Here is a 25076-nt window from a genome sequence, read left to right on the forward strand (position 1 = left end):
TGGAGATTCTCATGCCTCAGCCTCCTGAGTAGCTGGGACTACAGGCGTGCACTACCAGGCCCAGCTAATTTTTTGTTTTTAGATGGAGTCACTGTCGTCCAGGCTGTAGTGCAGTGGCACGACCTGGGCTCACTGCAACCTCTGCCTCCCAGGTTCAAGTGATTCTCCTGCCTCAGCCTCCTGTGTAGCTAGGATTACAGGCATGCGCCCCCACACCAGTCTAATTTTTGTATTTTTAGTAGAGATGGGGTTTCACCATGTTGATCAGGCGAGTCTCGATCTCCTGACCTCATAATCTGCCTGTCTTGGCCTCCCAAAGTGCTGGGATTACAGGCATGAGCCACCGCGCCCGGCCCAAAGCGTTTCCATCTTCCCAAACTGAACTCCTGCACCCACTAAACAATTACTTCCATTTCCCCTCCTCCCCCAGTCCCCTGTAACCATCATTCTGCTTTCTCTCCCTATACATTTGGCTGTTGTAAGTATCTCATTTAAGTCGAATCATACAATATTTTCCTTTTGTGCCTGGCTTATTTCACTCAGCGTAGTGTCTCCAAGATTCATCCATAATGTAGCAAGTACCAGAATTTCCTTCCTTTTTAAGGCTGAATAATATTCCATTGCATAGATAGAGCATGATTTGTTTATCCATTCATTCATCAATGGACATTTGGATAGTTTTCAGCTTTTGATCATTGCAAGTAATGTGGCCATGAACATTGGCGTACAAATATCTGTTAGAGTCCCCCTCACGTTCAGCTCTTCCGGGCACATTCCCAGAAGTAGAGTTGCTGAGTTAACATGGTCATTCTATGTTTAATTGTTTGAGGCGCTGCCAAACTGCTCTCCAGAGCAGCTGCACGATTCTACACTCTCACCAGCAGTGCTCAAGAGTTCCATTTTCCCAACATCGTTGCCATGCTTGGTATTTTCTTCTATTCTGTATTCTTTTTCTTTTTCTTTTTTTTTTTTTTGAGATGGAGTGCTTGTCACCCAGGCTGGAGTGCAGTGGTGCGATCTCAGTTCACTGCAACCTCTGCCTCCTAGGTTCAAGCAATTCTCTGCCTTGGTCTCCCAAGTAGCTGGGATTACAGGCACCATGCCTGGCTATTTTTTTTTTTTTTTTTGTATTTTTAGTAGAGACAATGTTTCACCATCTTGGCCAGGCTGGTCTTGAACTCCTGACCTCGTGATCCACCCGCCTCGGCCTCCCAAAGTGCTGGGATTACAGGCGTAAGCCACTGTGCCCGGCCAGTATTCTATATTTTTTCTTAAAAAAATTTAAAAAAAAAAGTAGATACAGGGTCTCAATATGTTGCCCAGGCTGATCTTGAACTCCTGGGTTCAAGCAATCCTCCCACCCCGGCCTCCCAAAGTGCTGGGATTATAGGTAGGAGCCACTGCACCTGGCCACGTACTTGTATTTTCTAAATGATAGCTACCTAATGTGGGCAAATAATTCTCTCTTTCTTTTTTTCCTTAGAGACAAGAGTTTTGCTCCATCACCCAGGCTGGAGTTCAGTCTCAGCTCAGTGGCACAATCTCGGCTCACTGCAACCTCCACCTCCCAGGTACAGTTGATTATCGTGCCTCAGCCTCCTGAGTAGCTGGGATTCCAGGTGTGTGCCACTGTGCCTGGCTCAACTTTTTTTTTTTTTTCTGAGTCAGGGTCTCGCTCTGTTCCCAAGGCTGGAGTGTAATGGCATAATCATGGCTCACTGCAGCCTCAACCTTCTCCGCTCAGGTGATTCTCCCACTTCAGCCTCCCGAGTAGCTGGGACTACAGGCATGCACCACCACACCTGGCTAATTTTATTTTTGTAAAGACAGGGTTTTGCCATGTTGCCCAGGCTGGTCTTGAACTCCTGGGCTTAAGCTATCCACTTGCCTTAGCCTCCCAAAGTGCTGGGATTACAGGCATGAGCCACCATGCCCCACTGCAAATAACTCTTTGATCATTTTATTTTGAGACAGGGTCTCGCTCTGTTGACAGGCTGGAGTGCATTGATATAATTTTGGCTCACTGCAACCTCTGCCTCCCTGGTTCAGGCAACTCTCATCCCTCAGCCTCTCGAGTATTTGGGACCGCAGGCATGCACCACCATGCCCAGCTAATTTCTGTATTTTTAGTAGAGATGGGGTCATGTTGGCCAGGGTGGTCTCCAACTCCTGGCCTCCCAAAGTGCTGGGAACACAGGTGTGAACCAACCCCCCAGCTCAGAGAACAAGTTCCTACAATTTTATAGAGGGAAATTTAGCCATTGTGCATCAAAATTACAAATATACAGACTCTGACCAAGCAGTTCTATGTCTAGGAATTTGTCCGAGAGATAAATGTGTCCAATGGCAAGTACTACATGTACAAGGCATTGTGTATAAACTTTACATTGTGTACACAGGCAAAACACTGGACATTGATAAACAGTAATCAGGAGGAAGCTGGTTAAGCCGGAATTATTATACATCCCATGTCGTGGGATGCTACGGAACTGTAAAAAAAAACAAAAAAACAAAAAAACAAAAAACCCAGAAAGTTACTTGTTTACAGTTCTAAGATGGGACAATGTCAAGGTATAAGGACAAAGAACAATGTAAGGGAAATCCAGGTGGGGCGCGGTGGCTCACGCCCGTAATCCCAGCCCTTTGGGAGGCCGAGGCGAGCAGATCACCTGAGGTCAGGAGATTGAGACCATCCTGGCCAACATGCTGAAATCCCGTCTCTACTAAAAATACAAAAATTACCCAGGCGTGGTGGCACATGCCTGTAATCCCAGTTACTTGGGAGGCTGAGGTGGGAGAATCACTTGAACCTGGGAGGCGGAGGTTGCAGTGAGCTGAGATAGCACCACTGCACTCCAGTCTGGGCGACAGAGTAAGACTTTGTCTAAAAAAATAATAAGGATTTTAAAATGTACTCTGAGAAGACACTGATAAGAAAATGAAAAGACAAGCCATAGATTGGGAGAAAATATTTGTAAAACAAGTATCTGATCAAGGATCTGTACTCAGATCATATAAAGAACGCTCAAATCTCAATGATAAGAAAATAAACAGCTGGACGCAGTGGCTCACGCCTATAATCCCAGCACGTTGGGAGACCAAGGTGGGCAGATCTCAAGGTCAGGAGTTCAAGACTGGCCTGACCACAATATGTTGAAATCCCATCTGTACTAAAAAATATAAAAATTATCTGGTCATGGCACCTGTAGTCCCAGCTACTTGTCCGATGCAGGAGAATGGCTGGAACCCGGGAGGCGGAGGTTGCGTTGAGATCGTGCCATTGCACTCCAGCCTGGGCAACTCCATCTCAAAGGAAAAAAAAAAAGAAAGATAAAACCATATTGGGCCATCATGGTGGCTCATTCTTGTAATACCAGCACTTTGGGAGGCCAAGGCGGGTGGATCACCTGAGGTCAGGAGTTCGAGACCAGCTTGGCCAATGTGGTGAAACCCTGCCTCTACTAAAAACACAAAAATTTGCCAGGCATGGTAGTGGGCGCCTGTAATCCCAGCTACTCAGGAGGCTGAGGCAGGAGAATCGCTTAAATCCATGAAGCTGGAGGTTGCAGTGAACCGAGATCTCACCACTGCACTCCACTCTAGGCAACAGTGAGACCCTGTCTCAATTTAAATTTAAAAAAGGAAACGTATGTCCACATAAGAACTTGTGTGCAAGGCCAGGTGTGGAGGCTTACTCCTGTAATCCCAACACTTTGGGAGCAAGGCAGGCGGGCTGCTTGAGCCCAGGAGTTTGAGACCACACTGGGCAACACCGTGAGACCCTGTCTATAAATGTTTTTTTTCTTTTTTTTTTTTTTTTGAGACGGAGTTTTGCTCTTGTTGCCCAGGCTGGAGTGCAATGGCGCGATCTCGGCTCACCGCAACCTCCGCCTCCTGGGTTCAAGCAATTCTCCTGCCTCAGCCTCCCGAGTAGCTGGGATTACAGGCACGTGCCACCATGCCCAGATAATTTTTTGTATTTTTAGTAGAGACGGGGTTTCACCATGTTGACCAGGATGGTCTCGATCTCTTGACCTCGTGATCCACCCGCCTCGGCCTCCCAAAGTGCTGGGATTACAGACTTGAGTCACCGTGCCCGGCTAAATGTTTTTTAAATTAGCTGGGTGCGGTGGTGAGCACCTGTCACCCCAGCTACTCAGGAGGCTCAGGTGGGAGGTTAGCTTGAGCCCAGGAGGTGGAGGCTGCAGTGAGCCAAGACTGCGCCACTGCACTCCAGCCTGGGCGAGAGATGGAGACCCTGCCTCAAAAAATAAAAATAGCAACAAGAATTTGCATGCAATGTTCATAGCAGCTTCACTCATAACAGCTCCGAGTGGAAATAATCCAAATGCTTATCAACTGATGAATAAACAAAGTACAGGTTATGCATATCATAAAATATTATTGGACCATAAAAAACAGTGACATTCTGACACACGCGACAACATGGATGAATCTTGACAACGTGGCGCCAGGTGGGTATCCCGGGGAGGCTGCTTCTGGCAGGGGCATCGCTCTGAACAGACCCGGCCCTGCTTTTCCCCATCCCCTCCTCTTCGGTGAGCCCCTCCCATCCTCCACTGCCCCCCCTCCCCGCTCTCCCCGCCTCTGCCCCCAGCCCAGCCGGTACCTGACTTGGGGTAGGTGACGATGAAGATGTCGTCGTCCCGCACATCTTGGGTGTTCTCCGCCAAGCCGATGCTCTCCGGCGAGTACAGGCCGACGGGGAAGGGGATGCCCTCGTACCGGAAGTATTCACCTGGCAACTTCTGGCTGTGGAAGGGATGGGGAGATGCCATGAGGGAGAGCAGGGAGGTGGGCGCCACTCGGATCCTGGCAAGGAACTTCCTCCTCAGAGCCTCGGTTCCTCTTCTGCAAAGTGGTGACACTGTCCCTATAAACTTTATAAAGCTGGCCAGGAGCCGTGGCTCACGCCTGTAATCCCAGCACTTTGGGAGGCCGAGGCGGGTGGATCACCTGAGGTCAGGAGTTCAAGACCAACCTGGCCAACATGGTGAAACCTGGTCTCTACTAAAAACACAAAAATCAGCTGGGCATGGTGGCGGGCACCTATAATCCCAGTTAGTCAGGAGGCTGAGGGACGAGAATCACTTGGACCTGGGAGGCAGAGGTTGCAGCCATTGCACTCCAGCCTGGGCGACAGAGCAAAACTTCATCTCAAAAAAAAAAAAGAAAGAAAATAAAAGATTTACAAAAAATAAAAAATAAAAAGATGCCGGGCACAGTGACTCACATCTGTAATCCCAGCACTTTGGGAGGCCAAGGCGAGCAGTTCACCTGAAGTTAGGAGTTCAAGACCAGCCTGGTCAATATGGTGAAACCCCATCTCTACTAAAAATACAGGCCAGGTGAGGTGGCTCATGCCTGTAATCACAGCACTTTGGGAGGCTGAGGTGGGCAGGTCATGAGGTCAGGAGTTCAAGACCAGCCTGGCCAACATAGTGAAACCCCATCTCTACTAAAAATAAAAAAATGAGCCAGGCATGGTTGAGTGCCTGTAGTCCCAGCTACTTGGAAGGGAAAGGAAGGAGAATCGCTTGAACTCAGGAGGTGAAGGTTACAGTGAGCTGAGATCGTGCCACTGCACTTTAGCTTGGGTAACAGAGTGAGACTTCATGTCAAACAAACAAACAAAAAAACATTAGCTGGTGGGCACCTGTAATCCCAGCTACTTGGGAGGCTGAGGCAGGAGAATCGCTTGAACCCAAGAGGCAGAGGTTGCAGTGAGCCGAGATGGCGCCACTGCACTCCATCCAGCCTGGGCAGCAGAGGGAGATTATGTCTCAAAAAAAAAAAAAAAAAAAAAAAAAAAAAAAAAAAAAAGGTTAAAACGGAGTCTAGCTCATAGTCTGCATTCCATAACTTTGAACTAAAATTATTATGGTTATTTCATGCAGTAGCAGGCACCACAGGGGCCTTATGTGAGCTCAGAGGAGAGTCTGCCTAGCACAGCCTTGGGCACATCTTAGGACTTCAGTAAATCGCAGTTACTTTGTTTGTTCAGTGACGTCATCAGTTATCCCATAGGTTGAGTGTGGGTGTGGAATTAGTGATGATGTCACCGGTTACCAGGCAGATTTAGCCCAGTGGGCGGGTGCAGTGAGGTAATCCGTTTCCAGGAGGATTAGCCCCTGGGCACCTGCTGGGCCTTGGCTAGGCTTCCATTGGTGCCATTTGCCCTTTCGGTGCCTTGGGCAGCGGACCTCGCCTCTTTGATCCTCAGTTTCCTCATCTGTCACACGTGGATAAAAGCCATCTCTGCCTTGAGGTTTTAATCCTACTTGGGGATTCAACGGGATAATACATTTTAAGTGCCTGGCTCCTGATCCATTTATCAGCCAACGGAAGCTCTGTGCAGAATTATTTCAGCCAACAGCTCCTTGAGGGAAGACATCTCCTTCCGAGCTTACGGGAGGGGAAAACTCAGATGCCAACAAGACCCTGTGCCTTTGGGGAGGCCCTGAATGATTTCATGAATAGGAAGGTGTCCTGCCCATTCTGCTCCAGCACCTGCAATCTCCAAACTGGGGGTTCCAGCCCCACCCTCCGGAGGCCGGGGTGGAACCCTCAGTGCTGGGAAACGTTGGTGCTCAACCAGTGTTTGACTGAATGAGTGTAGGAAGGAAGGAAGGAATGAAGGGGTTTACAAGGACAAAAGGAAAGTCAAAGTCTTTCAGCTGCTGCAGGAGCTCCCAGCCTTGGATGCTGTGAACGTTTTTGAAAGATCCCCAAGGGCTGAGGGAGGTGGCTCACATCTGGAGTCCCAGCACTTTGGGAGGCCAAAACAGGAGGATTACTTGAGGCCAGGAGTTTGAGAGCAGCCTGAGCAACACGGTGAGAGTACCGTCTCGATACAAAAATAAAACATTAGCTCATGCCTGTAATCCCAGCACTTTCCAAAGCTGAGGTGTGTGGATCACCTGAGGTCAGGAGTTCAAGACCAGCCTGACCAACATGGAGAAACCCCGTCTCTACTAAAAATACAAAAATTAGCTGGGCATGGTGGCACATGCCTGTAATCCCAGCTTTCCAGGAGGCCAAAGCAGGAGAATCACTTGAACCCGGGAGGTGGAGGTTGCGGTGAGCTGAGATCACGTCACTGCACTCTAGCCTGGGCAACAAGAGTGAAACTCCATCTCAAAAAAAAAAAAAAAAAATTAGTTGAGTGTAGTGGCATGCACCTATAGTCCCAGCTACTCAGGAGGCTGAGGCGGGAGGATCAACTGAGCCCAGGAGTTTGAGGCTGCAGTGAGCTGAGATTGCACCACTGCACTCCGGCCTGGGTGACAGCATGAGACCCTGCCTCTAAAAACAAACACCCAAACAGACCAATTGTTGTGCAGTGGATGGGGTGGAATTGGGCTCCCACCATAGGTTTCAGTGCTAGAGAGAGGATACGGAGGTTCAAGGAGGAAGCGATTTGCCTGTGGCCACACAAGAACGGAACAGAGCTGGCATCTGAACTGAGGCCACAGTGACCTCTCAGCCCTATAGACTCACTCCCTCCTTCCCCAAGAACCCCACAGTCTGGCCAAGACCCCCCAAATGCTCTGAGCCCTAGTCCCACCTCTGGGTCCCTGGAGCTGCTGCTGCCCCTCCTGGAAATGCCCCCCACCCTGCCATTCTCTGGGCCTGAGCACAGAGGCAACCAAGGAGCCCCCCAGGCGCCCACACACCCACGTGGCTGCATTCTTGCATTCCTAAGACAGGTGTCCTGCAAGTGGCTGTTCACTTTGCAAAGCAAATCTGGCCCCAGGGAGACTTCCCTCTACCTGGGTCACAGGCCTGTTTGTTCCCACAAAACATGTCCAGAGCCATGCAGGTATCGCTCAATTTGAGTGGAGGAATGAAGGGGACAATTGAGCCAGTGAGAGGCCGGGAGCAGGGACAGGAGATAGAGCTCCGGCTGGGTGGCCACAGTGGGCGGGTGGGCGCGTGATTGCCGGGAATGACTCAGCCTCCTGGACAGCAAATGGCTCTGCCAGCCCCTGACATGCGATTCTTTTTTTTTTTTTTTTTAAGATGGAATTTCACTCTGTCCCCCAGGCTAGAGTGCACTGGCATGATCTCGGCTCACTGCAACCTCTACCTCCTGGGTTCAAGCCACTCTCCTGCCTCAGCCTCCTGAGTAGCTGGGACTACAGGCACGTGCCACCACACCTGGCTAAATTTTTTTTTTTTTTTTTTGAGACGGAGTTTCGCTCTTGTTACCCAGGCCGGAGTGCAATGGCGTGATCTCGGCTCACCACAACCTCCGCCTCCTGGGTTCAGGCAATTCTCCTGCCTCAGCCTCCTGAGTAGCTGGGATTACAGGCACACGCCACCAGGCCCAGCTAATTTTTTTTTTTTTTGTATTTTTAGTAGAGACGGGGTTTCACTATGTTGACCAGGATGGTCTCGATCTCTTGACCTCGTGATCCATCCGCCTCGGCCTCCCAAAGTGCTGGGATTACAGGCGTGAGCCTCTGCGCCCGGCCACCTGGCTAATTTTTTGTATTTTTAGTAGTGACAGGGTTTCATGGTGTTAGCCAATATGGTCTCGATCTCCTGACCTCGTGATCTACCCACATTGACCTCACAAAACGCTGGGATTACAGGTGTAAGCCGCCACACCTGGCCTCTTTTTTTTTTTTTTTTTTTGAGATGAAATCTCGCTCTGTCACCCAGGCTGGAGTACAGTGGAAGAATCTCAGCTTACTGTAACCTCCCTCTCCCAGGTTCAAGCAAGTGTCCTGCCTCAGCCTCTAGAGTAGCTGGGATTACAGGTGCCCACCACCATGGCTGGCTAATTTTTGTATTTTTATTAGAGATAGGGTTTCCCCGTATTGGTCAGGCTGGTCTTGAACTCCTGACCTCAGGTGATCCTCCCACCTCAGCCTCCCAAAGTGCTGGGATTATAGGCGTGAGCTACCGTGCCAGGCCTTATTTAGTGAAACCTATTAAATAAGGTTTTTTATTGAAAAAAAAAAAAAATTAGCCAGGCATGGTGGCCTGTACCTGTAGTCCCAGCTACTTGGGAAGCTGAGGTAGAAAGATCACTTGAGACCAGCAGTTCAAGGCTATAGGGAGCTCTGATCTTAACACTGCACTCCAGCCTGGGTGACAAAGCAAGACCTCATCTCTAAAAATAATAATAGGGCTGGGCGTGGTGGCTCACACCTATAATCCCAGCACTTTGGAAGGCCGAGGCGGGTGGATCATGAGGTCAAGAGATCGAGACCATCCTGGTCAACATGGTGAAATCCCGTCTCTACTGAAAATACAAAAAATTAGCTGGGCATGGTGGTGCGTGCCTGTAGTCCCAGCTACTCAGGAGGCTGAGACAGGAGAATTGTTTGAACCCAGGAGGCAGAGGTTGTGGTGAGCTGAGATCGCGCCATTGCACTCCAGCCTGGGTAGCAAGAGTGAAACTCTGTCTCAAATAATAATAATAATAATAATAATAGGCCAACCGTGGTGGCTCATACCTGTAATCCCAGCACTGTGGGAGGATCACTTGAAGTCAGGAGTTTGAGACCAGCCTAGCCAACATGGTAGAACCCTGCCTCTACTAAAAATACAAAAATTAGCCAGGGGTGGTGGCATCTGCCTATAGTTCCAGCTACTTGGGAGGCTGAGGCAGGAGGATCTTGTACCCTGTGACAGAGGTTGCAGTGAGCCGAGATCGCACAAGTACACTCCAGCCTGGGCGACAAAGCAAGACTCTGTCTCAAAAAAGAAAAAAACCCCAAATCCAAATGCCAGAGTCACTCTCCCTGCTTCTGGGTGTTTGTCCAAGAGAAACGGAAGCCTGTATGTTCATACAAATATCTATAGTTGACCCTCATCTATATTCATGTTTACAGCTGCTCTACGCATAACTGCTAAAGCCTAGGGACAGCCTGAACATCCTTCCACAGGTGAGTGGATAAACAGCAGTACATCTGTGCCACATTGTACTACTCAGCCACGAAAAAGAACAAGCCAGCGGTTCCCACAGCCACAGGGAAGGCTCCCCAGGCTTTGCACTACATGAAAGAGCCAGACTTGGAGGTGACCTCGGTGTGGTTCCAGCTCTGTGACTGTGGTTGGCTCAATCACAGCCCCCAGTGATGCCCTCATCCTAATCCTTGAACTCTGAGACTGTCTTCCACAAGTGGTAAAATGGATTTTGCAGACATGACTAACAATCTTGATGCGGTGGCTGACACCTATAATCCCTCCACTTTGGGAGGCCAAGGCAGGCGGATCATGAGGTCAGGAGTTTGAGACCAGCCTGGCCAATATGGTGAAATCCCCTCTCTACTAAAAATACAAAGATTAGCTGGGCATGGTGGCAAACACCTGTAGTCCCAGCTGCTCAGGAGGCTGAGGCAGGAGAATTGCTTGAACCTGGAAGGTGGAGGTTGCAGTGAGCTGAGATTGTGCCACTGCGCTCCAGCCTGGTGACAGAGGAAGACTCTTGTCTCAAAAAAAGAAAGAAAAGCCGGGTGCGGTGGCTCAAGCCTGTAATCCCAGCACTTTGGGAGGCCGAGGCGGGTGGATCACGAGGTCGAGAGATCAAGACCATCCTGGTCAACATGGTGAAACCCCGTCTCCACTAAAAATACAAAAAACTAGCTGGGCGTGGTGGCGCGTGCCTGTAATCCCAGTGACTTAGGAGGCTGAGACAGGAGAATTGCCTGAGCCCAGGAGGCGGAGGTTGCGGTGAGCCAAGATCGCGCCATTGCACTCCAGCCTGGGTAACAAGAGCGAAACTCCGTATCAAAAAAAAAAAAAAAAAAAAAAAAAAGAAAGAAAAAAAAAAACAAAGAAAACTCCTGGGCTCAAATGATCCTCCTACCTCAGCCTCCTAAAGTGCTGGGATTACAGGTGTCACTGAGCCCAGTGGGTTGCAGTTTTAGATAAAAATTCATCTAATATTTAATCTAAAATTTATCATGTATCCAAACGCTAAACGCTGCTGACAGGGCGGCATCAGGGACATCTGAGCAAAGACCTGCAGATGGCGAGAGATGGAGCGGCGTGTGGGGCCCAGGAGAAAGCATGCAAGGAAAGGGAGCGAGTGGTGGGCTGCTGGGACTCTGGGGTCTAAGTGGGGCTGGAGTTGGGGGGCCCTGAGTGGTCCACCCTTGCAGGAACGCGATCCGACGGCAGGGGGGATTTCTCAGCAGCCCTGGTGCTGACTCACTGTCGGCTGTGATCAACTCGCCTTTCTCTGGAGAGAGACAGTGTTGCCGAGACCCCCCAGCCCGAGCTGGGTTCAATGCACTTCGCTCCCAGGACGCAGAGCAGTGTCTCCGCGCCCTGCCCTGCCTCTATCCTGGCTGTTCCCCCTGCCAGGCCCGCCCTCATTCATCTCTGGACAGGACTGCACTGGGAGCCATCTGGACAGGCGTCCCCAGCTCAACCTCTCAGCAGGATGACTCACCCTTGGCCACAGAGAAATGCTCTCGGCAGGAAATGTGACTGGCATGACCTCTCAGGGAGATGTTTGGGAACATTACAGGATTCAAGCCCGGCTCCTTCTCCATCTTCAGGGCTTGGGTCTTCCCTAACCACCTTGGCTAAAACAAGAGACCTCTCCACCCCTGCTCACATTACTGCCCATCTCTGCATCCTGCTGCCCTCTTTTGTAGCCTCATTTATTTATTTATTTATTTGTCTGTTTTTTTTGAAACAGAGTTTCACTCTTGTTGCACAGGTTGGAGTGCAGTGGCATGATCTGGGCTCACTGCAACTTCCGCCTCCTGGGTTCAAGCGATTCTCCTGCCTCAGCCTCCCGAGTAGCTGGAATTACAGGCACACACTGCCATGCCCAGCTAATTTTTTTGCATTTTAGTAGAGATGGGGTTTCACTGTGTTGCCCAGGCTGGTCTCGAACTCCTGAGCTCAGGCAATCCACCTGCCTCAGCCTCCCAAAGTGCTAGAATTACAGGCATGAACCACCACACCAGGCACATCCATCTAACTTCTGTATTTTTAGTAGAGATGAGGGGGTTTCACCATGTTGCCTAGGCTGGTCTTGAACTCCTGGCCTCAAGCAATCCACCAGCCTCGGTCTCCCAAAGTGCTGGGTTTACAGGTGTGAGCCATTGCACCCGGCCATACATATATTTCTCTTTTTTTTAATTATTTTTTTTAATACATGTATTTCTCAACACCAGCACACCTTAGGCTGGGTGCAGTGGTTCCTGCCTATAATCCCAGCACTTTGGGAGGCTGAGGCAGGCGGATCACTTGAGATCAGGAGTTTAAGAGCAGCCTGACCAACATGGTGAAACCCCGTCTCTACTAAAAACACAAAATTAGCCGGACGTGGTGGCGCATGCCTGTAATCCCAGCTACTCGGGAGGCTGAGGCAGGAGAATTGCTTGAACCGAGGAGGCAGAAGTTGCGGTGAGCTGAGATCCAACCACCGTGCTCCAGCCTGGGCAACAAGAGCGAAACTCTGTCTAAAAAAAAAAAAAAAATTAGCCGGTAGGTGGTGGCCCATGCCTGTAGTCCCAGCTACTCGAGAGGCTGAGAGGTGAGGCGGGAGAACTGCTTGAACCCAGGAGGAGGAGTTTACAATGAGCCAAGACCACATCATCGCAAAGCCTGGGTAATAACCTGGGTAACAGACCAGCCTGGGTAACACAGTGAGACTCCATCAAAAAATCAATCAATCAATCAATTAGCTGGGTGTGGTGGCGCATGCCTGTTGTCTCAGCTACTTAGGAGGCTAAGGTAGAAGGACTGCCTGAGCCGGGAGGTCGAGGCTGCAGTGGGCCGTGGTTGTACCCCTGTACTCCTGCCAGCCGACAGGGCAAGATCCTATCTCAAAAGAAAAAAAAAATTAAAACAAAAATTAAATAAGCACACTTTAGATTTGTGTGGTTTACTGTAGGCAACCTTCCATTAAAAAAAAAAAGAAACACATTGACCAGGTGCAGTGGCTCATGTAATCCCAGCACTTTGGGAGGCTGAGGCAGGCAGGTCACCTGAGGACAGGGGTTCAAGACCAGCCTGGCCAACATGGCGAAACTCCATCGCTACTAAAAATACAAAACTTAGCTGAGCCGGGTGGCGAGGCCTGTAATTCCAGCTGCTCCAGCAGCTAAAGCAGGAGAATCGTTTGAACCTGGGAGGTAGAGGGTGACGTGAGTCAAGATCCAGCTACTGCACTCCAGCCTGGGTGACAGAGAGAGATTCCCTCTTAAACACTCAAACACACACACACACACACACACACACACACTCCGTGAACAAACATTGGAGTAGTTAATAATATCCAGCCTGGAACGTTTAGGGTGAAACATTCAGATGTCTGCAACTTACTTTGAAAGGCGACAAATGTAAGGATTAGGCCAGGCGTCCTGACTCATGCCTGTAATCCCAGCACTTTGGGAGGCCTAGGCGGGCAGATCACCTGAGGTCGTGAGCTGGAGAGCAGCCGGTCTAACATGGTGAAACCCTATCTCTACTAAGAAAACAAAAATTGGCCCGGGCAAGGTGGCACACCCCTGTAATCCCTGCACTCTGGGAGGCTGAGGCAAGCAGGTGACCTGAAGTCAGGAGTTTGAGACCAGCTTGGCCAACATAATGAAACCTGTCTCTACTAAAAATACAAAAAATTAGCTGGGCATGGTGGTGGGCACCTGTAATTCCAGCTACTCAGGAGGCTGAGGCAGGAGAATCGCTTGAACTCGGGAGGCGGAGGTTGCAGTGAGCCAGAGATTGTGTCACTGCACTCCAGCCTGGGTGACAGAGCTAGACTCCGTCTCAATAACTAACTAACTAAATAAATAAAATCATTTTCCTTTGGAGGAAGGTACATATCACAAGTGAGTTTTGATACACACACACCCTGTGCTATCCAACCCCCATTAAGATACAGAACAGTCCCCCCAGATAGTTCCCTTATATCTGGAGTCTTTTGTGTGTGTGTGTGTGAGATGAAGTCTCTGTCACCCAGGCTGGAGTGCAGTGGCACCATCTTGGCTCACTGCAACCTCCGCCTCCCGTGTCCAAGCGATTCTCCTGCCTCAGCCTCCGGAGTAGCTGGGATTACAGGCACGTGCCATCATGCCCGGCTACTTTTTGTATTTTTAGTAGAGATGGGGTTTTGCCATCTTAGCCAGGCTCGTCTTGAACTTGTGGCCTCAAGGGATCCACACACTTTGGTCTCCCAAAGTGCTGGGATTATAAGCGTGAGCCATGGCGCCTGGCCCCGGCTTGCATCTAGTCTCAATCAGTTCCTGCCCTGTCCCTAGATGCCACCCCCAACACCCTCCACTGCACAGACTGAGTAAGCCCCGTCTTGCACATTCTAGAATTGTCATCTTAGAGAAGAGGCTCTTTGGAGTCTGGCTTTCTTTGCTCAGCATAACGTTTCTGACATTTTCCGTGTCTGTGTGTACATTAGGGCTTGTTCCCGTTTGCGGCTGAGTAGAATTCCACTGCATAAATAAATCACAATGTGTTGATCCGGCCTCTGCTAATGGACACCTGGGCGGTTTCCAGGTCAGGCTATTACTCCCAAAGCTGCCACAGCTGCTCCTCCTGTCTTTGTGGGAACCTGCATTCTCATTTCTCTTGGGCAAATAACTAGGAACAGAATTGCTAGGTCACAGAGTGGATATCAAATGATTTGCATTGTAGTAGCTGTAAAGTAGGTTTTAAGATCTGACAGGAGGCCAGGTGCCGTGGCTCTCGCCTGTAATCCTACCACGTTGGGAAGCCGAGTTAGGAGAATCGCTTCAGCCCAGGAGTTCAAAACCAGCCTGCCTAACATAGTGAGACCCTGTCTCTACAAATAATCTATTTTAATAACATGTTATATTTTTTTAAAAAGATCTCATAGGGAACGATCCCCTTTAACTTTTTTTTTCTTGCCAATTCTTGCACATTTAAAATCTATATAAATATCAGCTGGGAATGGTGGCTCACACCTCTAATCCCAGCACTTTGGGAGGCCGAGGTGGGTGGATCACTTCAAATTGGGAGTTCAAGACCAGCCTTGCCAACATGGTGAAACCCCGTCTCTACCTAAAAATACAAAAATTAGCCAGGCATGGTGGTGCATGCCTGTAATCCTAGCTGCTCGGGAGGCCGACAATTGCTTGAACCTGGGAGGCGGAAGTTGCATTGAGCTCAGATCGCACCACTGCACTCTGGCCTGGGTGAAGAAGTGAGACTCTGCCTCAAAAAAATAAAGTGTACATAAATATTGTATATATGCTCAAAACAGGTACAACTATGACCTAAAAATAAATAACAAAGGCTATATAAACATTACTATTATTTTTATTTTTTTAATCTTTTTATTTTTTGAGACCGTGTTTAACTCTTGTTACCCAGGCTGGAGTGCAGTGGTACAATCTCAGCTCACTGCAACCTCTGCCTCTTGGGTTCAAGGAATTCTCCTACCTCAACCTCTCAAGTAGCTGAGACTACAGGCATGCACCACCATGCCCAGCTAATTTTTTGTATTTTTAGTAGAAATGGGTTTCACCATGTTGGCCAGGATGGTCTCGAACTCCTGACCCCAGGTGATCCCCCCGCCTCAGCCTCCCAAAGTGCTGGGATTACAGACGTGAGCCACCTCGGCCAGCCTAATTTTTGTATTTTTAGTAGAGCTGGGGTTTTGCCATGTTGACCAGGCTAATTCCAAACTCCTGACCTCAAGTGATCCTCCCGCCTTGGCCTCCCAAAGTTCCTGGATTACAGGCACGAGCCACTGTGTCTGGTTAATTTTTATATTTTTAGTAGAGATGGGGTTTCCCCATGTTAACCAGGCTGGTCTCAAACCCCCGACCTCAAGTGGTTCACCTGCCTTAGCCTCCCAGAGTGCTGGGATTACAGGCGTGAGCCACCGCGCCCAGCCAAGGCCCATTTTGGAGAAGGGGTGAGTGGGGCTGTGGCCTGCAGAGCGTGTCACCCACACCTGCCTGATGGGAGCACACCTTAGGTTCGAGGTCCCCGGCTCTGTCCCTTGAAGCCCGCAATCTCGCCGCAGGCCCTCTGAGTCCCGCTCCGGCTGGGCTGCCAGTGTCACTCTGTTCTCACTGTCCCGTTCGGCTTGTTCCCTGCACACACGCTCCACCACACCTTGGAACCGCAGGCTGCCCGATGCCTTTCGCCTGGGGCTCTTCACTTTTTTCTCCCCTCCCTTCTCTCAAATGCCTCCTCCTCTCTCTCTCTCTCTCTCTCTCTCTCTCTCTCTCTCTCTCTCTCTCTCTCTCTCGCTTCCAGCTTATCTTCATTATTCAATCATTTTAAAATTTTTTTTTGTTGAGACGACGTTTTGCTCTGCCTCAGGCTGGAGCACAACGGCGGGATCTCAGCCCAGTGCAACCTCCGCCTCCCGGGTTCAAACGATCCTCCTGCCTCAGGCTCCGGAGTAGCTGGGATTACAGGCACCCACCACCACACCCGGCTAAATTTTTTTTTTTTTTAGATGGAGTTTTGCTCTTGTTGCCCAGAATGGAGTGCAGTGGTCCCATCTCGGCTCACCGCAGCCTCCGCCTCCTGGGGTTAAGCAATTCTCCTGCCTCAGCCTCCCGAGTAGCTGGGATTATAGCCATGCACCACCATGCCCGGCTTATTTTGTTTGTTTGTGTACTTATTTAGACACGGGGTTTCACTCTTGTTGCTCAGGCTGGAGTTGAGTGGCACAATCTTGGCTCACTGCAAACTCTGCCTCCCAGATTCAAGCAATTCTCCTGCCTTAGCCTCCCAAGTAGGAGGGATTACAGGTGCCCATCAATAAGCCGGTCTAAGTTTTGTATGTTTAGTAGAGACGGGGTTTCACCCTGTTGCCCAGGCTGATCTTGAACTCTTTATCTCAAGCAATTCACCCACCTCGGCCTCCCATACTGCTGGTATTACAGGTGTGAACTACTGTGCTCAGCCTCACTGACAATTTTTTAAATTGACTGTATGTGGAAATGATAATATTTCAGATATAGCAGATACGATTAAAATTAATTTCACCTGTTTTATGTTTTTTGGAAATACATGGAAAATACGTTCCTATGAGCTCATAGTATCTATCTATGGAAGGTGGCCAGAGTCATGGAAACCACAGGGGTGATGAGTCCCCCAGAGAAGAAATGGCCACCGAGGGGCAGCCTCTGACTGCAGTTTAAAGCCGCTGTCTCATTCCTTTCTCTGGCATGAGGGTTGTGGGTGGGGCCTCAGTTTTCCCATCTGTAAAATGGGCATAGTATGTCTGGGCCTGCACAGGGCTGTTGTGAAGACTGAATGAGCTCATCCCCACACCCGCCTCAGCACAGGGCCTGGCTGAAGACATATACTCGGGAAGCTCGTCATTCTTTTTTTTTTTTTTTTGATACGGAGTCTCTCTCTTGGCCAGGAGAGAGTTCAGTGGAACGGTCTCGGCTCACTGCAACCTCCACCTCCCAGGCTCGAGTGATTCTCCTGCTGCAGCCTCCCAAGTAGCTGGGATTGCAGGCACCCACCACCAAGCCCCTGCTAATTTTTGTATTTTTAGTAGATGGGGTTTCATCACGTGGGCCAGGCTGGTCTCAAACTCCTGACCTCAGGTGATCACCTACCTCGGCCTCCCAAAGTGCTGGGATTACAGGTGTGAGCCACGGCGCCTGGCCAGGAAGCTCCTTATTCTTATCATTCCTCACCCAATTCCCTCCTTGCCCAGCACAGGAGTTTCTGGCTCAGCACAGGACCCAGGAACTGGGGAAGGAGGAAAGAGAAATCGCTGAGTCAGCGGCGAGCCGGGGTCAGACCCTTCCCTGGTCATCGCCTGTTTCACAGATGCCCAGCTCAAGGTCAGTCCTGTCAACCAGGAGGGTCCCAGCCCCCGAGCAAGGGGAGCGGCATTTCAAACCAAGGACCGCCTGCTTGTGGGTTTTTATTTATTTTTTGAGACAGTTTCACTCTTGTTGCCCAGACTGGAGTGCAATAGTATGATCTCGGCTCACCACAACCTCTGCCTCCTGGGTTCAAGCGATTTTCCTGCCTCAGCGTCCCCAGTAGCTGGGATCGCAGGCATGCGCCACCAAGCCAGGCTACTTTTGTATTTTTAGTAGAGACAGGGTTTCTCCATGTTGGTCACACTGGTCTTGAACTCCCAACTTCACGTGCTCCACCCTCCTCGGCCTCCACAAGTGCTGGGATTACAGGCGACAGCCACCGTGCCCGGCTGGCTGCCTTATTATTTAATTGTTTGAAACCTCTCGATCCGCCCCAGTCTCGGAAAAAGCAGCTTCGAGACTGGCAGGACTTTGGCCGTAAAAATCCTTCAAGTGGCTCAGCCCTACCTAAGGCAGGCGGGGCTGGGGTTGTAAAACCAGAGCTGGCCCCTCCTCGCCAATAAGAGGCAGAGATCAGACGGTGCAGGCGCTAGGGACTCCCCAGATCAGAGCGAGGGGAGGAGCGGCCATCGCAGCTCTCCTTGGCCGCCCGGGGCACCCCAAGTCCAAAGGCCCACGTGGCTTCTCTGGCCTCGACACTCTGCACAGCCCGGCATGCCAGGAATGCAAAGAAATGCCTGGAACTGCAGAGCCGCTGCTACGCCTCCTGCCTGGGCTGAGTCTCCCTCCTGGATCTTGCTCCTTCCTGGTCTCACTCATCCCTAAGTTCCCCATCCAGGGCATGATAGGGTCAGGCTTCCCTGGTTCGAATCCTGACGATGCCCTGCTTGGCAGCTGTGTGACCCTGAGTGTGTCACTCAACCTCTCTGGGCCTCACCTCTTACATGGGATGGCAGTAGAGTGGGTTAATCTTAGATGGCTGTGAGGATTATATGAAGTAATACAGACAGCACTCAATGGGTCGAGAATAACTCCAAGGACGTTACAGGGATTAATCATCCTGCCTACCGCCCATGCCTAATACTTTCCTCTTACCATTTTAATTTAGCCTGTATTATCCTTCTTAGTCCTTTTTTTCATACAAGGCCACATGGAACACATATTACATTTCTTTCTCTTTTTTTCTTTTTTGAGACAGAATCTCCCTTTGTAGCTCAGGCTGGAATGCAGTGGCACGATCTTGGTTCAATGCAACCTCCACCTCCTGGACCCTGATTCAAGCAATTCTCCTGCCTCAGTCTCCCAAGTAGCCGGGATTACAGGTGCCCACCGCCATACCTAATTTTTGTGTTTTTAGTAGAGACGGGGTTTCACCATGGTGGCCAGGCTGGTCTTGAACTCCTGACCTTGTGATCTGCCTGCCTTGGCCTCCCAAAACGCTGGGATTACCAACATGAGCCACTGCACCCAGCCTCACATGTTAATTTCTAAAGCATAATTTATAACGAACCCCATAAACTAGAACATTCTGAGCGAGGCATCTTGCCGATATCTCAGAGCTCCTCCCTGTGACATCTGCCCCTCCCTTGAGCTGCTAACCTGAATAAAATCCTGGTCAATTCTTTTTTTTTTTTTAGTCACAGGGGTCTTGCTATGTTGTCCAGGCTGGTCTTGAACTCCTGGCCTCAAGTGATCCTCCCACCTCAGCCTCCCAAAGTGCTGGAATTATGGACAGGAGCCACCATGCCTGGCCTAGGATAACTTTTTTTTTTTTTTTTTTTTTTGAGACGGAGTTTCGCTCTCGTTACCCAGGCTGGAGTGCAATGGCGCGATCTCGGCTCACCGCAACCTCCGCTTCCCAGGTTCAGGCAATTCTCCTGCCTCAGCCTCCTGAGTAGCTGGGATTACAGGCACGTGCCACCATGCCCAGCTGATGTTTTGTATTTTTAGTAGAGACGGGGTTTCACCATGTTGACCAGGATGGTCTCGATCTCTTGACCTCGTGATCTGCCCGCCTCGGCCTCCCAAAGTGCTGGGATTACAGGCTTGAGCCACCGCGCCCGGCCAACCTTTTTTTTTTAATCACATATGCACGTATTCTGAAAACAACAGTTTAGTTGCTCTCCCTGGGGGTGCTTAAAGGAACTGCCTAGCCCAGGCATCCCCAAACTTTTTACACAGGGGGCCAGTTCACTGTCCCTCAGACCGTTGGAGGGCCGCCACATACTGTGCTCCTCTCACTGACCACCAATGAAAGAGGTGCCCCTTCCTGAAGTGCGGCAGGGGGGCCGGATAAATGGCCTCAGGGGGCCGCATGCGGCCCGCCGGCTGTAGTCCGTAGTTTGGGGACGCCTGGCCTAGCCAATGGGTCTGCTGGAGGAGGGCCCGCCACGCCACGGGGAATTTCCTTTGCCGCTGGCCTTCCTCTGACTCACCTGCCCCTCACTCTCCTGAAGCCATCTCTGGCCCTGTGCCCCAACTCTCCCAGCACGCCCTGCCCCTCCTCCCTGTCTCCTAACCCTGACTCATTCTGGAAGCTTCAGCTCAGAGGTTGCCTAATGGATCCTCCATTCATTCATTCATTCATTCCTTTTTTTTTTTTGAGATGACTTTTGCTCTTGTTGGCCAGGCTGGAGTGCAGTGGCGCAATCTGGACTCACCACAACCTCTGCCTCCCGGGTCCAGGTGATTCTCCTGCCTCAGCCTCCAGAGGAGCTGGGCTAACTTTGTATTTTTAGTAGAGACGGTGTTTCTCCATGTTGGTCAGGCTGGTCTCGAATTCCCGACCTCAGGTGATTCACCCGCCTTGGCCTCCCAACATGCTGGGATGACAGGAGTGAGCCACCGCACCCAGCCCATTCATTCATTCTTGACATCCTTTTCACAAATGTCCTGCATTCATTTTCTATCTATGAACGAGTCAGTATTTTGGTGCCACGGGCCAGATTTGAAGAGAGACCAGCGTAATTAGGAACCCGGCATCTGGGGTGGGCATCTGCCTGCATTCTCTCAAACCCCACTGCACCCTCTCACCCAAGCCAGAAATCCTAAATTGCCTGTGTTGAATCTTAAAGCCTGAGGAGTTTAGCCAACGAAGGAGAGAGGGCAGAGGTCAGCTCAGCAAAGGACAGGGCGCCAGTGCGTGCAAAGGCCGAAAAATGCCAGGTCCAGGCAGCAGTAGGTCTACAAGCAGCTGCGGGAGGGGGTGGAAGCAGATGAGACAGGAGAAGACCGGGCCTTGGAGCCCAGGTCTTGCTATGTTGTCCAGGCTGGGGTGCAGTGGCTCACTGGCATCACTTCACAGGCATGATCCCACTACCGATCAGTACAGGAGTTTTGACCTACTGTTTCTGACCTGGGCCAGCTCACCCCTCCTTAGGCAACCTGGGTCCCCCACTCCCAGGAGGTCACCATATTGATGCTGAACTTGGTGCAAACACCCGATCAGCATAGCGCATAACAGCCCAGAACTTCTGGGCTCAAGCGATCCTCCAGCCTCAGCCTCCCGAGTAGCTGGGACTAAAGGCATGCGCCACCACACCAGACTCTACATTTCTTTTCTTTTTTTGAGAGGGAGTCTTGCTTTGTCATCCGGGCTGGAGTACAATGGTGTCACCTTGGCTCACTGCAACTTCCACCTCCCAGATTCAAGGGAATCTCCTGCCTCAGCCTCCCAAGTAGCTGGGATTACAGGTGTGCACCACCACACTCAGCTAATTTTTGTATTTTTAGTAGAGACAGGGTTTCACCATGTTGGCCGGGCTGATCTCGAACTCCCGACCTCAAGTCATCCACCTGCCTCGGCCTCCCAAAGTGCTGGGATTACAGGCGTGAGCTACCACGCCCGGCTTGTTATGTATTTCTGCTTGGGAGTAAGATCTCTTGGACAAAGGAAACCCGGGCCTTACAATGGTTTTGGAGACCATTGCTGCGAGTTCTGGGGAAGCCACAGAAGGGGTTTGAGTTGGGGATGGCCAGAGATCCATTTGGAGGCGAGACAGGAGCTGTGGGTCAAGCAGAGGCTCACCCCTGTAATCTCAGCACTTTAGCAAGCCAAGTGGGAGGATCACTTGAGGTCATGATTTCAAGACCAGCCTGCGCGACAGAGTGAGATCCTGTTCCAAAAAAAGAGAGAAAGAGAGGCCGGGTGCAGTGGCTCACACCTGTAATTCTAGCAATCTGGAGGCCGAAGTGGGCAGAACACCTGAGGTCAGGAGTTCGAGACCAGCTTGGCCAACGTGATAAAACCCCATCTCTACTAAAAATACAAAAATGAGCTAGGTGCAGTGGTACGCATGTCTCCCAGCTACTCGGGAGGCTGAACGGCAGGGCACCCACTTCACCTCCTGTCTGGGTTGAGGCTCCCTCCCGGATCTTACTCCTTTTTAGTCTTGCGCATCCTTAAATTCCCTGTGCAGGGCGTGATAGAGTGAGGCTTCTCTAGTTCAAATCCTGGCTACTTCCTGCTTGGCAGCGGTGTGACCCTAGGCGAGTCACTCAACCTCTCTGGGCCTCACCTCTGAGGGTAGTCAAAGTGGATTGATCTCGGGTGGCTGTGAGGATTAGATGCGGTAATACACCTGAACCCAGGAAGCGGAGGTTACAGCGAGCCGAGATTGCACCACTGCACTCCAGCCTGGGTGACAGAGCTAGACACCATCTCAGAAAAAACAAGCAGAGGAATGCAGGCGAGGAGGTTGGAGGGTGGGGTGGGTGAGGGCTGCGTGTTGAGGAATCGACGGGATGGCTGGGAGGAGGGACAGCCGAGGCTGGGTGTCGGGGGCTTAGGGGGAGATGAAGCTTAAGCTGGGGCTGTGACAGCTGAGAGGAAGAGCGAGGCAGAGAGTTGGGGTGCAGGGGTGGGGCCTGGGGACTGACCAGCTGGGAGGGAGCAGAGGGGAAGGTGGGGCCCAGGACCAGGACTGTGGATCTGACCCAGTGATGGGGGGGGACCCCTGAGATGGGCAACCCAGGAGGAGGTGCGGATTTGGAGGTTGGCTGCTGAGTTCGGGTGGGGGATGTTGTGTATCTGAGGGGGCCTGGGAGGGGGACGTCAGGAGCAAGAGGGCCCCAGGGGGATGCTTCAGCGGGCTGGCTGGGGATGGGCATGCCTCCAGGCCTAGGGGATTCCAGAAGTGTCTGGAAGCTTGAGGTCCTGGGGCACCCCTGCCAGGTGCTGCAGCCATTCAGGGCTAGAGGGTTATTCCCCCCACTCCCCACCCCCCCATGATGATGAAACAGCTTTGCAGAGGGCCAATGACTGCACCAAAGTCACCCCCATAGCAAGGTCCCTCGGGGCATTTTATGACCAGCCGGCAGGGCCATAGCAGAGATAAGAGAGAAAAAGATAAAAAAGGCTCCCAGGTGCCTGGATGGGGTGGGGGTGAGGCCTTCCCAGAGGCGGGAACCCTGGAGGTGAGCTGGCTTATCTGTTTATCTCCGGAGGGAAGAATTGCAGAACCCGTGAGCCTGGGACCTCCCTCAAGCAGAACTGGGCCAGCCTGGCCACGGCTGTCTGCCCAGGAGGCCCAGAGACACTAGAAAGCTTGTCTAGGTCACACAGCAATCAGGGTTGAACTGCTCCTGTCTCTGGAGTCCCAGGCACCAGGAAGGCCTCTCCAGGCCCCGGCTTCTGGCTGAGGGAGGGGAGGAGAAGGCCTGAAATGGTAGCAAGTCATGGTGGCTCACACCTGTAATCCCAGCACTTCAGGAGGCTGAGGCTGGTGGATCACCTGAGGCCAGGAGTTCAAGAACAGCCTGGCCAACATGGCGAAACCCAGTCTCTACTAAAAATACAAAAATACAATCAGCCAGGCATGGTGGCAGGCTCCTGGAATCCCAGACACTCAGGAGGCTGAGGATGGGGAATCGCTTGAATCCAGGAGACAGAGGCTGCAGTGAGCTGAGATGGCACCATGGCACTCCAGCCTGGGCCACAAGAGCGAAACTCCATTTCAAAAAAAATAAGAAACGAATGAGGGAACTGGGCTGGGTTGTCCCCAGACTTAGGTCGTCCCCTTCCTCACAGCCCACAGTGGCTGGAGGGGCCCAGGCTGCCAGGAGGGTCTCGCCTGGCAAAGTGCAAGACACGAGGGGTTGGAGACTGTCCCAGCAGTTTGCTGTGTGATCTGGGGCAGGCTGCCTGCCCTCTCTGGGTCTCTGCACGCGCACCTGAGAAATGGAGCCTCGAGGAGGGGTATAAGGGACGTCACCAAGGCTGTGAGGAGCAGGAGAAACCACAGACTCGGGGGTGAGACTGACCGGGGTTCAGATTTGCTTCTAGCTGTGTAACTGACGTCATGTCACTTTCCCTCCCAGCCTCGATTTCCCCATCTGAAAGCGGGTACTGTCAAAGTGTCTGACTCATCCCCAGGAACAGCGGAGTCGCGCTGAGCTCATGGGGGTGGGTAGTGCTAACCACTCCTAGAAGGCCTGAAGTGTCTGGAGCCCACCCTCTCCGCCCCAGGCCCCCTAGGCCACAGCTTCTCCCTCTGAGTCTCAGCTGTCCCCCATTTCACCCCCAAGCACCCCGTTATCTCAGGGCTTGCCTGGGGTGTCCTGGGAAGCAACGGAGTACGACAGGCCATTGTGTTTCCTGAGCAACTACTATGCACCAAGCTGCTTGCTCTCATCCTCACCTCCATCAGGAAGACACAGGGCTTATGAGCGCCCCTTTGACAGACAGAAAAACTGAGGCCCGGAGAGGGACAGGAACAGCCCAGCCCAGGCATCCCCGCTGGTGACTCAGCACAGCTGAGTCCTTGCTCCCTTCTCAAGAGGAACCTGTACCCCACGGTGGATGCCCAGCCCTGCACAGCCCCGCCAGCCAAGTCCGGGCCAGGCCTGAGGCTGCAGGAGGCTGAAAGCCACCCTCGCCACAGCCCCTGGCTCCCTCAAACAGCCATCTCCTCCCTGGGATCTCCCGGCTCCCACCCAGATCTGGGACTCACCTGATTTCCGAGATGTCTTCTTCATAGGTGTCCCACAAGCCGGGGATGTGGGGCTCTGCCGGCCCGTCCATGGCAGGTGGGTGAGGGCAGGGAGGGGAAGACGAGCAGGCAGCAGTGGCGCAGGGGCCAGGTGTGCACAGCGACAGCGTCTGCCACTCAGGGAGCCCGCCAGGTGCCTACTCCGTGCCCAGCCCAAGGGGAGGGGCAGCAAGCAGCCGGTTCTCCCAGCTGCTACCCACGCCTCCGACAGCGGGAGAGGCCGGAGGGAGCCACCCTGCTCCGAGGGCGGGGAGGAGCAGTGATGGGCACGTCGTGGTGTCTGGTGCTCAGCTGGGGACAGAGTCCAGAG

General features: G+C 51.7%; 1 protein-coding gene across 1 annotated transcript in view; it reads right to left on the bottom strand.

The window, feature by feature from the left end:
* The window catches only part of SULT2B1 (sulfotransferase family 2B member 1), a 43078-nt gene extending 18002 nt beyond the window's left edge, over window positions 1–25076 (bottom strand). The window contains exons 1-2 of the mRNA XM_003940312.4: window positions 24728–25076; window positions 4631–4773 (exon numbers count right to left, since the gene is read on the bottom strand). Of these exons, the coding sequence (XP_003940361.1) occupies window positions 4631–4773; window positions 24728–24798 (214 nt within the window). The 5' untranslated portion in view covers window positions 24799–25076. The remainder of the gene's footprint in view (window positions 1–4630; window positions 4774–24727) is intronic.

This window comes from Saimiri boliviensis, chromosome 14 (genome assembly GCF_048565385.1).
Source record: "Saimiri boliviensis isolate mSaiBol1 chromosome 14, mSaiBol1.pri, whole genome shotgun sequence".
In the NCBI taxonomy this organism is placed as follows: domain Eukaryota; kingdom Metazoa; phylum Chordata; class Mammalia; order Primates; family Cebidae; genus Saimiri; species Saimiri boliviensis.